This window comes from Petromyzon marinus, chromosome 4 (genome assembly GCF_048934315.1).
Source record: "Petromyzon marinus isolate PM22_M1 ecotype Great Lakes invasive population chromosome 4, UKy_Petmar_22M1.pri1.0, whole genome shotgun sequence".
Lineage (NCBI taxonomy): Eukaryota > Metazoa > Chordata > Hyperoartia > Petromyzontiformes > Petromyzontidae > Petromyzon > Petromyzon marinus.
The window spans coordinates 13,278,452-13,292,710 of record NC_133670.1 but is presented as its reverse complement, the minus strand read 5'-3'; the positions used below and the strand labels follow the sequence as shown (position 1 = coordinate 13,292,710).

Sequence of the window (14,259 nt, the reverse complement as noted above, 5' to 3'; positions counted from 1 at the left end):
CACAGCAGCAGCAGAAGTAGCAGCCGACAGAGCACACCTTCAACACAAGCATGGGAGGGCACACCTTTAAGGGCGACCAGAAGTGGCCATGTACCTGAAACTCAGTCACTTCTATACAGACCACCTGTGTTGATTTATCAAACTCATTTCTTACTTGGTCCCAGAAACGTTTAAGTCTTTAAATCTGTGAACCAAATTGAGAGTCCACCAGTGCTGTGTTTTGTCAGTTTTGTTGTATGGTGCAGAGGCCTGGACATTGCTTCAAGCTGATTTGGATTGGCTGCAGTCATTCCACATTCGATGCCAAAGACCCCTTTTTCTTGGCATCTGATGGTTCGACTTCATCAGAAATATCACCATTGCATCTGCAACCTGTCTCCTAGTGATTGAGAGCTTAGTTTGAGGAAGACGGCTGTCACACTGTGGACACATCGCCCCGTCTTGACACGCAAAGTCCAAAAAATTGCAGACTTCAGTTGGCGGTTGACGTTTGAAGTGAGAACTGCGACCCTCAAAGGAATGGTGCCGCCCCTGTGGTTGACCCCCCCATGATACATGGATCAAACAAATCACTCGAGACTACGGTGTATGGCTGAAATAACAGTTTATGCGAATGCTGTCGCAAGAGGTCACACGTTTTGAGCAATGGTCCTTCACTCACTATGCGTGATAAACAAATTAATTCTCAGACCCTATGCAGTCAATCTTTCTGTTGCATCGTCTCCATTCAAATACAAATGGGGCCGTTGCATGTTGCATGCACACCTTACTTTTGGTCAACACGGAACTCTGTGCCGTGTCACGAGCACTGCAGTTTAAGAAGCCACATCCAAAATATGCAAGGTGGTAATAATGTGTTGTTTTGCTTGTATAGCCTGTCACACTGTAGCTGAGAATAGAGCTAAAGTGATGAGTACACGGATCATGAATCTCGTAATGCTATACCCTCAAATGGACCACAGGCCACGAAGCAACTGTCTAGGCTATCACTGTTAGAGAAGTGGATAAACCTCAAATAAATGGTGGCAGAGTATAAATAAATGTGTATGGAAATAGCAATTAACACTTTTAATTCAACATTTGGGCTGGTGATAAACACTGAAATCGTGAAATCAAACACACGTTGATCGGTGTCTTGACACATCCCGTTTACACCGTGGATGTGATTCTTGAACCGCATTCAGAATCCAGCAGCGGCCGTTATTACCGAGCATTATTTTTCTGCCGTGACCTACTGCAGAGGGAAGAGAAACTGCAATGGTCTATTTATGAGATGTGAAATCTACAGGAAATCCCGTCTGGAAACGGTATTGGAAATGGGAGGGAAAAAAACATCACTTGTGGGCGCGAAGGAAACTTCAAAGCCTAATGTAAACATTTGTGCCAACAGAGAAGGAAAAACAGTGCTCATTACATGCGGTATTTTCGCTAAAAACATTACAATATCGTGGAAAAAAAATACGCGAATGATTGCGATCAAATTTCCGAGTGTTTTTTTCAAGCTGCACACCCTGATGAAAACGAGCCAACTATCCAAGCTCATCTCTCCAAGCCAGTGAATAATAAGAGGTCCTTCCACTGACCTCAAATTTGGGCACGGACCTTCCTTTGGGGACAAAGGCAAACAAAAACAACGCTGCACCGCACGCTGAACCGCACGCTGAACCGCACGCTGCACGTGCTTGCCAGGTAACTGTGTTCGTGGTCAGACTCAGAACGCAGTCCGAGTGCTGTGAGGCACCAAACTCATCACTTCTGCGCATCTCTCGGGCTTCCACCAGTGCTGATGCTGCTAAAAGTTTGCGGCAGTATTTCTTTTTTGTTTAATCGGCATCTTTCAGAGCTGACAAAAATATAAAAACTGTGTGTTAATCTCAAGGGAAGTGCTGCCTTATCAGTATTTGAGTGATGATATGATTGTGCTGCCAAGCAATTCTTGATTTAATTTTATGTTCCTAGAATAATATGAAAGATAACTTGTCATGATTTTTCTAGTTACAGTGGGGAAAATGATAAGAGGGCTTTGGTTTGGAAATTTGCGATGAATCATTTGTGTTATAAACAGATATTTCTTGAGGTAACCATGCTCCAGCCCGAGCTTTAAAAGGTAATCATCATCAAGTGTGGTGATCGCACCTGATGATGATTGCTTGTGTTGCAGTCGAAACGTCGTGAGAATTTAATTTTTATATTTTTATCATTTTATTGTTTCCCTTCTACGTGACTTTACCGAAAGATCCAATAATATGAATCCCTGCAGTCATGAAAGCTTTATATTAAAATTTTAAACTGAATGAAGTTATAAAAATATTGACGTGTTATTTACATTTAACCGTGGGAAGAAAGTTGTCACCTTTTAAAGCTGGGGCTGGAGCATGGTTACCTCAAGGAATATCTGTTTATAACACAGACTTTACCTGAAGGAATCAAGAATATTCATTCAGTTTACTCAAAAAGGTGTCTTCTTGTATCATCAACACCAAGACAATTTTTGAGACAATGCTTCTCATTTGAAGTCCACCGCACATTGTGACCTCCTCCAGCAAGAAACTTTCACCAAACGTTTCACATCCGGAACATATCAGATTGGCATACACTTTTAATTTAAAACAGAATGTGCCCGAAGTGCACGGGGAGGTGAGAATTTGGCTCTAAGTGAGCCCCAAACTGGAGCAACCCTCGCAGAAGAGAGCACTTCAGATCACCTGACTCGTACTACGGGGCCATCCCGTCACCCGTGCACGCACGCACGCACGCGCTCTCACCTCCACGTGGCCACTGCTAGCGGTAGCGGTGAGCGCCTGCTGCACCGCCTGGTATCGTTGCACGGGGCCCGGCTGGCGCCCGGTGAGCGTCCACTCGGCCTGCAGCAGGTGGATCATGATGTCCAGGTGTCCCCGGAGCCCAGCGTGCACCAGCGCGCACTGCCCTGCTCGGTCCACGTGGTCGACCTACAATGACGACGACGCAATTCAGAAGCTCAACTTGTCACTGCAATTTTTTACATTTATCTTATATCGTATCATTAATGAACACAATGAAATATTATGATCACTACACATCTATCAAGTCGTGTGTGCAGGAATCGATTGTTTTCAGTTCGAATACAGTAAACCCTTGTTAATTCGACACATATGGCCTAGCAGAATTATCTAATGTTTCGAATTATATACAATGGTACTCCCCAGTGCCTCCTGCCCCAAATTTTTTCTCCCAAATTTGTGTTCCAAACTCTTCACACACCATACGCATTGACACACCTGCATCAATTCAATCCAAAACTTTGGATTTGTCTCGCAGACTAAGGGACTTATACTTCAGTCCCTTTCTATTACTTCTTGATGTGGGTGTAGATGACATTTTCGAGAGGGTTGGCTTGCACAGAGTGCATAAACAAGGTAAAGTCCAAAGCAACGACGGCTCTGCACGAACGCTCACCACGTGCGCCGCCACCACACTGAGTCATTGGTTTGGTCGTGGCGCGTGCCATCGCTCCACGTGTATGCCAAAATTGGACCATTCGGTACAGAAATTCGGCTCATGGCGATCAAATACCGAAATAACGAGGCTTTACTTACTGTACGTTGTACGTGGTTGGTTCATGTGAGCCTTGTACCCACTAGAGGCGCTATGTTCAACGCAATGGCACATCAAACACTGTCATTTAACGCAGCGGTCCTCCAAACTTTTTGGCACCAGGGACCGGTTTCGTGGAAGACAATTTTTTCACGGACCGGGGGGGAGGTTCACCATTGGGTCTTTCCCCCTTTTCAAAGAAGCTCTCCAGCGACGTTTGATTTTAACTCATTTTGTCTAGGGTTAGCTTCTGGGCTTACCAAAACTGTGACAAGTGCGCAGTGCGGGAAAGAGGCGCGGACGGAAGTGGTAAATAAAATAATGGGCTGGCCACGCGCAGACTAAAATAAGTGTCGGATTCTGACTTCTCATAAGGAGCGTGCAACCTAGATCCCTCACATGCGCAGTTTACAGTAAGGTTCGTGCTCCTATGAGAATCGAATGCCGCGGCTGATCTGACAGGAGGCAGAGCTCAGACGGTAATGCGAGCGATGGGGAGCGGCTGTAAATACAGATGAAGCTTCGCTCACTCGCCCACCGCTGTGCGGCCCGGTTCCTAACAGGCCACGGACCGGTACCGGTCCGCGGCCCGGGGGTTGGGGACCCCGTGATTAAACGGAATGACCACAATATAAATGAATTTAATCACAAGGGGAATGAAGCGTTTCATGTCCACGAAATTAAACTGTGCTGTACTAATTGGTGCTCGACCAATTGGGTCGAGGCTCAAAAGAAAACCATCCCTTGGTGTGGACTAATCAGTTTCAAGGACAATGCATATATTATCATAGTATTTTTTTTTACATTTTGACTGCAGGTATTGTGGTTAATGCAGACATGAATCCTTGTAAAAAGGTTTCAGTTTTGTTGCCAGAAAAAAGGTGAAAAAACCCTATTATTACATTTTGGTACTGGCAAAGGAGGTCTAATGATGATGATATGCCCTTGTTTCTAAAAACAACCGATCCAAACAAATGCGTGAAAGGTCCTCATAATTTCCACGTAAACACAAACCATGCACAATGCAATATATACCGCCACAAGGTTTAATGAATGTTTTATCACACAAATGGCCTGAATTCCTGATAAAATCTCACTGAGGAAAATTAAAGGGCAATGCACATTACCGTATATCATGCGCTACGATAACTAGCCAGGACCACGCAGAGTACTGTTCGCAATTACGCGCATGTGCCGTCCCCTCACCTTGGCTCCTTTCCTCGTGAGCATTCTGACGATGCCCAGGTGTCCGCTGGAAGCAGCGTAACAGAGCGCAGACATTCCACTTTCCGAAGCCAGGTTGGGGTCGGCGCCCATCTCCAGGAGAACGCTCTCCATATCCTGCGACAGATGAACAGTAAATTACTTGGCTCGTCATCCGGCCACGTTTTCATCCGGCACGCATGTGCCGCAGCAGTGTGCTGCTCAATACCTAATGTAGATATGCCTCTTTTGGAGTGGGGATGCATGCCCAATATATGCTTCAGGCTTTCATACTAATGTAAGATTTTATATTTGTAAATGTATTCATAGACATTTGCATAAAATGAGACTAATGTGAAGTTACCGTGCATTTATTATCCATAAGCTCCCAGCAGGCTCTCCCAATTTTCAAAACAGGGTTTTCAATACTATCATCCATTTCCAAAAGAGGTAAAAAAAACTAATTGGAGAATTTTTTTTATTTTTTGGGAGTAATGAACATACTTCACAGATTCATGGAATGTTTTGTGATTGAACCTGAACTTTAATGTCAGGTAGACACAGCGAATTATAACATAAATTGAGCTTCATATTTCCTCCTCGTGAGCTTGCGTTTCGGTCCATGAGGTTGATAGCAAGCAGAGAATGATTATTGGTCAACTCTCCAGTGCCGTTCAGAGAGTGGCTCTCACAGAAGTTAAATGCATGCCTTCCCTTTTTCCCCATCGACAACAGTTTGTAATCACTTATATATACAACACATACAATGCAAAACTATAGCCTTGTGGCAGTGATAACGCACAACAGAGATTCAGTGCAGATAACATTATTAGACTGTACGCACTCCAAGTAGGATTGAGCGAGGAGGAGATTTTAATGGGAAGAAATCGCCGGATAACATATGGGCTGCCTTTTGAATGCAGAGCTGATCAAAGCTGGATATGCCATACGTTGCGCCTCTGCAGGCGCTGCTGCTCACCTGATAACCGAGGTACGAGTAAACGCACAGGATGGGTGCATTGCCCAGCGCCTCTGTACGGTGGTTCACGTCTGCGCCTGCCTGGATCAACAGCCGACTGACCTGCACGGAGGTGGGTACAACGAAAACCAAACCAGCACGCAAAACACAAGTACCAGAAGTCACTTAAGGGCCACGACAAACACGCTTTGTTTGCGGCCAAGAATGGGGGAGCCACAAAATCAATTTTTCTCGGCGCACTTGCCATCAAAGAGTATTAAAGCACCTTGCTTTTGTATGAAGAGAATGCAGTCCTGCTGAACAAATATCAGCAATAACCAGGTTGTGAGATACAGCCCAAAGCACACACAGGAAAAGTCTTCACAATGAATGATCAGTCAGTCCACTGCATCCTTTAGGGGGAAAGCATTCAGCTACCTAACTCACAGTTTGGTAATGTTACTATGGAACCCCTGTTTTTTTATTTATAAAAAATGAGGTAGTCCGTACAAACAGCAGCAGGTTATACAGCTACGTCCTGCTGCCAAGAGATCTGATAAGATAAATCATCGCCCTTTGACCTGAGATTCTAGAGTTCAACTGAAAACCCATTCATAAAATATATTTTTTTATTTACCAAAATCCAAAATATTGAAAAGTCTGACCTTGGGTTCAATAAGGGAATCTCTCAAAATTAAACCCGTTTTGCTTATTCTGCACAAAAACACATAGAATTGGTCTATATACAAGCATAGGTTTTTTTTAATCAATTCACCAGAAACATTTTGAAAAGACAATATTTGTTCATTAAACTTCCTGCAGCTTCTCAAAAAGACAGCCATAAAATATCTCTAGGTATCATGAAAAAAACTCACATTGGTCAACAACAACGCCTAAAATTGAAAAATATATACTAACCTACATTTTTGGGCAATGTTCCTTCTTCATGGCACATTTTAGTTATTTGTGTTTGTGTACCACTGTCAACCGAGTATCACCAAAAATATTGTCTAGATTTCATAGAAATCTCACTGCAATGCAACCTCATCTTCCCCCCCCTCAAGTCACGCCCGTCATATGGATTGGCGACACCTCCCAGTATTATCGAGTTGCCGCTTGCTGCACAGGTGCATGGTTCGAATCCAGCGGCCACCCCAATTAATAAATCAGTTGTATTAACCATAACAATACTTGTCAGCTACTTCAGTGGACATTAAAAATCCGGGATGTTATTTACAAGTGGTTGCAGGTGTCCCGGTCCAAATTTACCAAATTACCCACAAGTGACTCAATTTACTAAATTCTTATTAAATGTAGCAAACATCATCCCCGACTGCAAAAATATGGCAGGATCCTCCAAAGAAAGAATCATGTGACTCAGTGAAGCTGTGTTGGGTAAACAAATTACTCACAATAATAAAATACTTTCGACAGCTGCTATGATCGTCAACTGAACCCAGGGGCCCTGATGCCAGGCAATGGCAGCTATTACCTTCACATTGGGTGTGTACAGATTGCGCAAAGAGGCAAGCGCCGTCGAGAGCCCGTCCGTGCTGAACGCCACCCACAGCGCCTGCAGCACTGATGAGGACACGCCCAGCCGCTTGCTTAAGCCCTGCGCAAAGCATAGAAACAAATGTCTGTGAGTGCAATGTACCCAGCTGCACCCAGCTGCACACAGTGTGAGAATGCGACCGCCGATGGGGCCTGCATGGGATAGAACCCGATGGTTATCCAGCTGCTGCCACAGAATAATAACGTGAACACCGGAAAGTCAGCAAGATTTAAGTTTTCTTAAAACTCAAACTTAACGGCTGATAGCAATCCCAACAGACTCAGGGGTTTATTTAAACTGGATGGCTTTTCCAGGCTCGTGTTTTGATTCTAACATTCAAGAAAGAAAACAAAGGCAATCTACAAAGAATCCTTTTCATGCAAAGTGTTGCACCTAATCACAGCTTCCCATAGCTCTGCTTTGAGCACCGTAAATGTGGAAGCCTGCATTGAAGAGGCGTGGTGAGCTGAGCAGCTGCGCAGGTGGTGGGATAAATCCAAGTGTAAATATCACCCCTGAAGCTGGGCGTGTCGTGTTCAAGGCTTCTTGGCCACAGACCAGCATCAAATGAGGATGACACCCAATTATGATGGTGACACACAGATGATGTTTGTCGGCCATGTTTAACATAATAAATAAGATTAATACCAGAGCAAAATCGATAAAAATACAATGTGGTGGGCAACTGCAGCACTTGATTTTCGAGCTCACGACCTGATGCAGATCAACGCAGTTTGAGCAAAACATGGTCATACATTAACACTTAATTCAGCCACGGAAAGTCTTCATTTATCCATATATTGGCCATGTATAAATAATGTTTGTAAACGAGACAATCTTGTTGGGTGATGAGGGGTAAAAACAATAAATTTCGCATCAAACTGCCATGTGGCCATAGCCAGAAAAAGGAAATGTGTGGATCAAATGAAACGCTCATTTGTTGCCGTTTATTAATTTGGAAAAACTTCCAAATCTCTGCTAACATTCAATTAGTTATTGGATTCTCTTTTTAGTGGTGTAGACTGACATCATGGTGTGTTTCAGAGGGAGTTGTAGCAAAGTGGTTAATGCACTGCATTATAACCCTAATAGTATTGCGAGAGTAATATCTTAACTGGCCCTGGGTATCCCTGAGGTGAACTCAAATGAGTACCTGGTGTGGGGTGTAAACATCAGAATTGGGGAGACAAAGGTGGTCGGGCGTGGTTCTGGTCATGCCACACCACCCCATCACGTCCCATGCCGGTCTTAATATGTGATCACCGACAGCACTTGCCCCAACAGCCACGTCTACACAGGGAACTTCTGTCTGTGTGTGCACGTGGCACGTGGGTGAATGCCCATTGACATTTCACCTTGTAGATGCGTGCCTTCAGAATGTGGTGGCCCAGCTCGATGGTCTGCTGTCGGTTCAGCTTGCTGTCTTGGCGCGAGAAGAGGAAGGCCAGCAGCGCATGTCCACTCCTGCACAAACCCACATCGCACTCCGTCATCACCCGCTCCGCCAGAGTCAATACGCTCCCATCCCCCCCCCACAAACAACATTCCCCAACTACAAGGAGAGACCCATTCCAACAGTTGTATAAGTCAGGTGCCGATTGTCACTCTACCAGCTTCCTTTTGTCATTCTTTTTTGATGCACATGACTGACCCTGGGTGGATTTTCCATTCATTTCTAGGTTTAGTTTATAGATGTGTATCTCAATACTGACAGCACAAGCATCAGGGTGTACACCTGCAAATCAATGAAAATGGGATCAACGCCAAGTAAACCGTGTCTCACATTTCCAAAAGTCTTTCTGTTTAAAATGTAAAGAATGGGTTTGAAGAAAATTATGTACAGTGCCTTCATGTCGCTACAAAAGCAAGCCTAATATCCTTTTTTTTCAAATGAGCATTTGAAAAAGTATAATACTGAAGGATCATAATTTCCTCCAAATCTTTAAATAAATGCATAGCGCAGGCAGTTGGGAATTCAGATTTAAGATTTAGGGATAAACGTTCCAGTGTTCTTCAAAAGAGACCTAACGCTATTTACCGAGCAACACATACACTCCCCCCTATATAATAAACGGCTCACACCGCCTTCCTCACTAAAGTGTTCCAGATGTCCAATTAAAAGTAACATTTCCAGCAATTAACCTCAACGCAGTAGGTGAAACTTCAAGAGACACATCTGAACAAGACCTCCGTTATAACTCGAGCAGGTAATCAGTGGCATGCTTTTCTTTTTACTAAGCGAGCAGAACTTTACAACATCTAACGAGGCGGGCACCAAAACCGATGGAATTTTTTTTACAGCTATCAACGAACCATTAATCACAGCATGTGTTTCCACTTTCAGAGGATTCAGCATCCAGCCCACTTACACTGTTTCCAATATCGTATAATAGCCAGCGTCTGACATTGTTGGCAGGCTCAAGTCAAACTGTGCTGCTCTATGCATACGACCTACTTAAGACTTCTTTCTTGCAGTTTAATAACATTAATTGCCCAGCAATTACAATTCCATAATTCATCTTGCCGTGTGTGTATGTCTGTGTGTGCCTACTTCTCTTCAATAACTTCTCAACACGATTGCAACAACTCGGACGCATGTGCTTACCACGTTGTGTCTTGTGCTTCAGCGTCAGAGTGCGCTCTATACCGGAGCTTGGCAATGCTTATGCCGCACAATAGAGAATAAATAAACTGATGGAGCTGCACTATACAGGACGATTAATGATTTAATGCATTATGCTCACACAGGCACATTCTTTTTTTTAAAGAAACAAACAAAGCATTTGTAACAGTCGTCAACATTTCCTTTTTTGGTTCAGCACTGCAGAAGTAAAGCAAAGAGCACACAGTTTTACGGGCGGCGAGCACGCAATTACCAACGTGCAATTATATTTTCAGCCCAATTAGCGACGCCCAAAAAAAGCCATGCAAGTTGGGTATACTCGCCCATCGATCGCCAAACACAAACAAAACTCTTTCCCTTAAATGGGCCACTTGGTCCAACTCAGAATTAACTCAGCTGGGGTTGTGAGGCAACCTCCAGATTATACATGAGCGGGTGTAAATGACAAGGGAAGACAAAGACGCGTGCCGCTTGCCAGAGACCCTCGCCTGCGAGTGTCAAGGAAGGATTGGTGGAGACTTCACAACCGCAGCGGCCAAGAGACTGCCAGTGTGGTGCTGGCAACTGTAAAAGCTGTGAAGCTGCATTCGGGCAAAGCCATTGGCCCCCACTCGTATACCACACAATATGGTCTTACCATTAATGTCCTCGCTCTGAAAGTCAAATCCATTTTTCTGGCCTCATCGCCAGCTTAGGAGTTAATTCTACTGCAGCATTCACTGCACGCTTTGAGGGCGATGAAAAAAAAAGTTATATCAAAGAGGAAATGTTTAATTACAGATAACTCACTCTTTTATATATCAGATGTGAAGAGATTTGTGTTTTGAATTTGCAAACTCCGTGTTTATATTTTTAATGAAACTACCCACCTTGAAAGTTATGTAAACTGCCAATGTGTTAAAAGTCACCAGCATGACAGACAAAAGCCTATCGAGGCCGGCATCTAAGCCAACAGACAAGCCAAAGGGATTTCTTATAACAAATATCCTCCACAATTACAATAGGGAAAAGGGTAAAGTACTGGGCTTTGAGCACTTTAATTATTTAGCATATCATGTGTCCTCATACATTGGCACTTAATCTCCATGAGCAGATAAAAAAATGTCATGTCCCCATCACTGGCCATCTGCCTGGTTGTGGGTCTTTTGCGGTAAACGCGTGTGATGTTTGAACCCCTTCAAAAGGTAACATGCCTTCGCATTGGACATTGCATTGGACAATTCTCATCACAGGTGCACACGAGTCGGCAGCGTGCAGGCACGAGGGAGCCCAAAGGAGCAAAGCCTCGTCCTTTATCGGCCATAGTCATCCATGCTGGTATGCAAAGTGTACATCTGGCTTCCTGCGTGTTTTGACTGCAAAGCCAAACCAGATCCGCGTTAGAGTTGGCCGCGTTTGTCTGGTGTCAGTTCACCGCAGCCATCAGATATCCACATGCCTAGAATTGTTTCTGAGCACATGAAAGAGGATGCGCGAAGCTCCAAATTAGGCTTTGCCTCGGGGGAGTGGCAGTGGGGGGTCAGGGAAGGGGTCCCTCTGCTCCTCAAGATTGTTTTCACAGACACACACATTTAAAGCCTGTCTGTCCCACTCGCCTTTGTAAGGAAACATAAGCCGATGCAGGAATCTTTAATTTGCCTGTTTGAGCCAATGACATTTGTCCAAACAATAAAAATGTGCAAAGACCCTCACTGCTGCCGCCACCGCCATCATCATTGTCAACGCTTAACAGTGATGAGGTTTTTTTATATCCTTTCAGTAATTTGTTGTTTGGTCACATGTCAGGAAACCACTGGCAATGCAGTTACTTGCATAACTTGATCGAAACAGACCCTTTGTTCCCCACATTAAAAGGAGCCTAACCATGGACAACAGCACAGCATGTGATAGGAAAGGTTCCCGAGTGAACGCAGAAGAGCACCGGCCTAATCCTGCGTTTCCTGCTAGTACAAGTCTGGAGCTTGGCAATCAGTCATGAGAAGGGAAAATGCTCATGCTCTACTGGCAATCAAATATTATTTTGGAAAAACTTCAAAAGCACTTCCTGCCAAACTTTTGATTTGCATTTGACAAGCAGTGAAAAATCACTCCCTTGTTCATTCAATTTATCACCGAGCTGCAGTTAATCACAAAAGTTTTTGCACTCAAATCTCTAGTAAAACACAAGCCATTTACAATGGCAAACACAAATCCAAATAGTAATGCCCTGAGGAATGCTTTAACCCTTTGTATCACAGGAAAAGAGAAAATTCCCCCTCCCAACCCCCTACATTTTAAAAGTAGACTTTAGTACAGTAATTACGATAAATCCTGACTTAAGCTTTCGTGACTGCAGAAATTCATATTCTTGGGTCATTTGGTAAAGTCACGTAGATAGATTCAAAGAAAAGAACAAAAAACTACGAAGTTTCGATCGCAAAACACAAGCAGTCGTCTTCCTGAATACGACCGCTGTTCCTATTTTCTTTGAATCTATCTACGTGACTTTACTGAAAGACCCAACAGCTCACGATAAGCCTGCTTTTCATAGGTGGCCACCTCCAAGATACAATGTGACGATCGTACTCGACTGTTTCATTGCTTACCTCGGGTCACAAAGAAACTTGGTGCTCTGCCCCTCCCCCGTCCTCCAGGTGAGCCACTCCCGGAAGGACGGGTGACAGAACATGCGCGTGCCGTCGCGCCGACGCACCAGGAACGCCGACAGCATCTCCATCCGCGCCTGGAAATCCTCCCAGGAGAGCGGTGGCGCCATCCCTGCCACCGCCGCCGCCTGCTGCTCGTCCTGCCGGCGTTCATCAGCCGGCGTCACCTCGTCCAACTCGCTGCCAGCCCTTCGCGACCTGCCCGACGACGCCGACACCGCCGTCGCACGCGGCGCCACCCAACCAGCCGCCACGGCGCGGAATGCCTGCTCGTCCGTGAGCGGGTGCAGTGAGGCCAGCGCCACATTGAGCAGCGGCAGCACACGCTCGAAGGCGGACGTCGTGGGGAAGCGCATGTTGCACTGCAGCAGGTAGAGCTCGGCCAGTGACACGGGCACCACCTGCGCGACGATGGTGGCAGAAGCATCAGCAACATCAGCAGCAAAAGCAAGAGCAACAGCGGAAGCAGCAGCAGCAGCAACGGCAGCAAGCTCCGCTATCATCAAGCGTGCAAATCGCTGGATGCTTAAATATACTCGTTGTCACCAAAATCTTTCCTATTTCTATTTAAGTTGATTTATTGATGAGTAGTTTTTGTTCTCTCGTCCACCTGTTATATTTCCCTCAGGTACGTAGCTGTCTGAGATGTTTCATACTAAGCTTGCCATTTATATTTACTCAAACGCCCAGAGAAAACCAACATGCAGAGCCCGTGATTATTTGCTGTACTGCCTCCTGAAATGATTAAATTAAAAATTTAACATTATTATTATTTCTCAATGTAAGCTCTTTATCATAGTTATTCATTGGATTATAGGAAAGGCATATTTATTCATAGTTGCCTTGAATAAGGGTTTATTTTTTGGCATTTTATATACATGTTTTTTCACTGTCCTGTATTTTCTTTCTTCTGTATCTATTTTTGCAACTGCATTTAACCAAAGTATCTCAAATTTCTCTCACGTGGTAATAAATTAAGATATAGCTGGATACTAAAACAAGTGTATTCTCAAAAGTAGCCAAATATAGGCATAACACGAAAATCAACCATTAGGCTCTCACGCAGAGCATCGTGCGTGCGAGAATACCCGATGTTAGATTCAGATATGTTCTGTATAAATCTTTCACGTGGGCCTTGCAGCCTCTAAAGGCCACCTCATTCATCACAACATAAAAAATTGTATTGATTCTTGAACGGAATCACAATCATTTGCTCACGACGAGTTGGGGAGGTGGGGGGAGGCGGATCACTACATGCCCGGTGAAGCGTCAGCATGGCCAAAAGTTAACCCATCAGGTGACCCTGCAACCGACCTTGTAGCTGGAGCTCTTGAGCACGAGGTGACCCCACTCGATGAGGTCGAGGGTGAGGCGGAGGTAGAGGAAGGAGCCACGGCTGAGCGAGCACAGGTGACCCCCGAGGCGGCCCAGAGCGATGGTGTCCAGACGCCCCGTGCCTAGAGACACGTTCTGCTGGATCTCACAGCTGCTCTGAACGCGTGACGACACATAGGCCTGCAGGTCTGCAGAAATCTCCTCCCGCTCCCCAAAGCCATCCAGGGATACTGTGTGGAATGGAAAAGCTTCCACAATGGCCTGAAGATAAAGGAGGAGGGATGGGTCAATAAAAAAGAGGTGGCGATGAGTGGAAGGAGGGAGGAATAACACGAGAAAGGCAAAGGAGGTGGGTGAACAGTAA

At 44.9% G+C, this 14,259-nt stretch overlaps 1 protein-coding gene across 6 annotated transcripts in view; it reads right to left on the bottom strand.

Annotated features, from left to right (window-relative positions):
• Window positions 1-14,259, bottom strand: part of LOC116938675 (protein TANC1-like) — a 119,074-nt gene that overhangs the window by 25,710 nt on the left and 79,105 nt on the right. For 5 of the 6 annotated variants that reach the window (XM_032946137.2, XM_032946139.2, XM_032946141.2 and 2 more), the window contains 7 exons: window positions 13,875-14,156; window positions 12,501-12,961; window positions 8,648-8,756; window positions 7,230-7,352; window positions 5,759-5,860; window positions 4,783-4,917; window positions 2,766-2,951 (listed from right to left, as the gene is read on the bottom strand). In XM_032946137.2, coding sequence (XP_032802028.2) covers window positions 2,766-2,951; window positions 4,783-4,917; window positions 5,759-5,860; window positions 7,230-7,352; window positions 8,648-8,756; window positions 12,501-12,961; window positions 13,875-14,156 — 1,398 coding nt within the window. The remainder of the gene's footprint in view (window positions 1-2,765; window positions 2,952-4,782; window positions 4,918-5,758; window positions 5,861-7,229; window positions 7,353-8,647; window positions 8,757-12,500; window positions 12,962-13,874; window positions 14,157-14,259) is intronic. The other variant, XM_032946138.2, reaches the window with a different exon arrangement.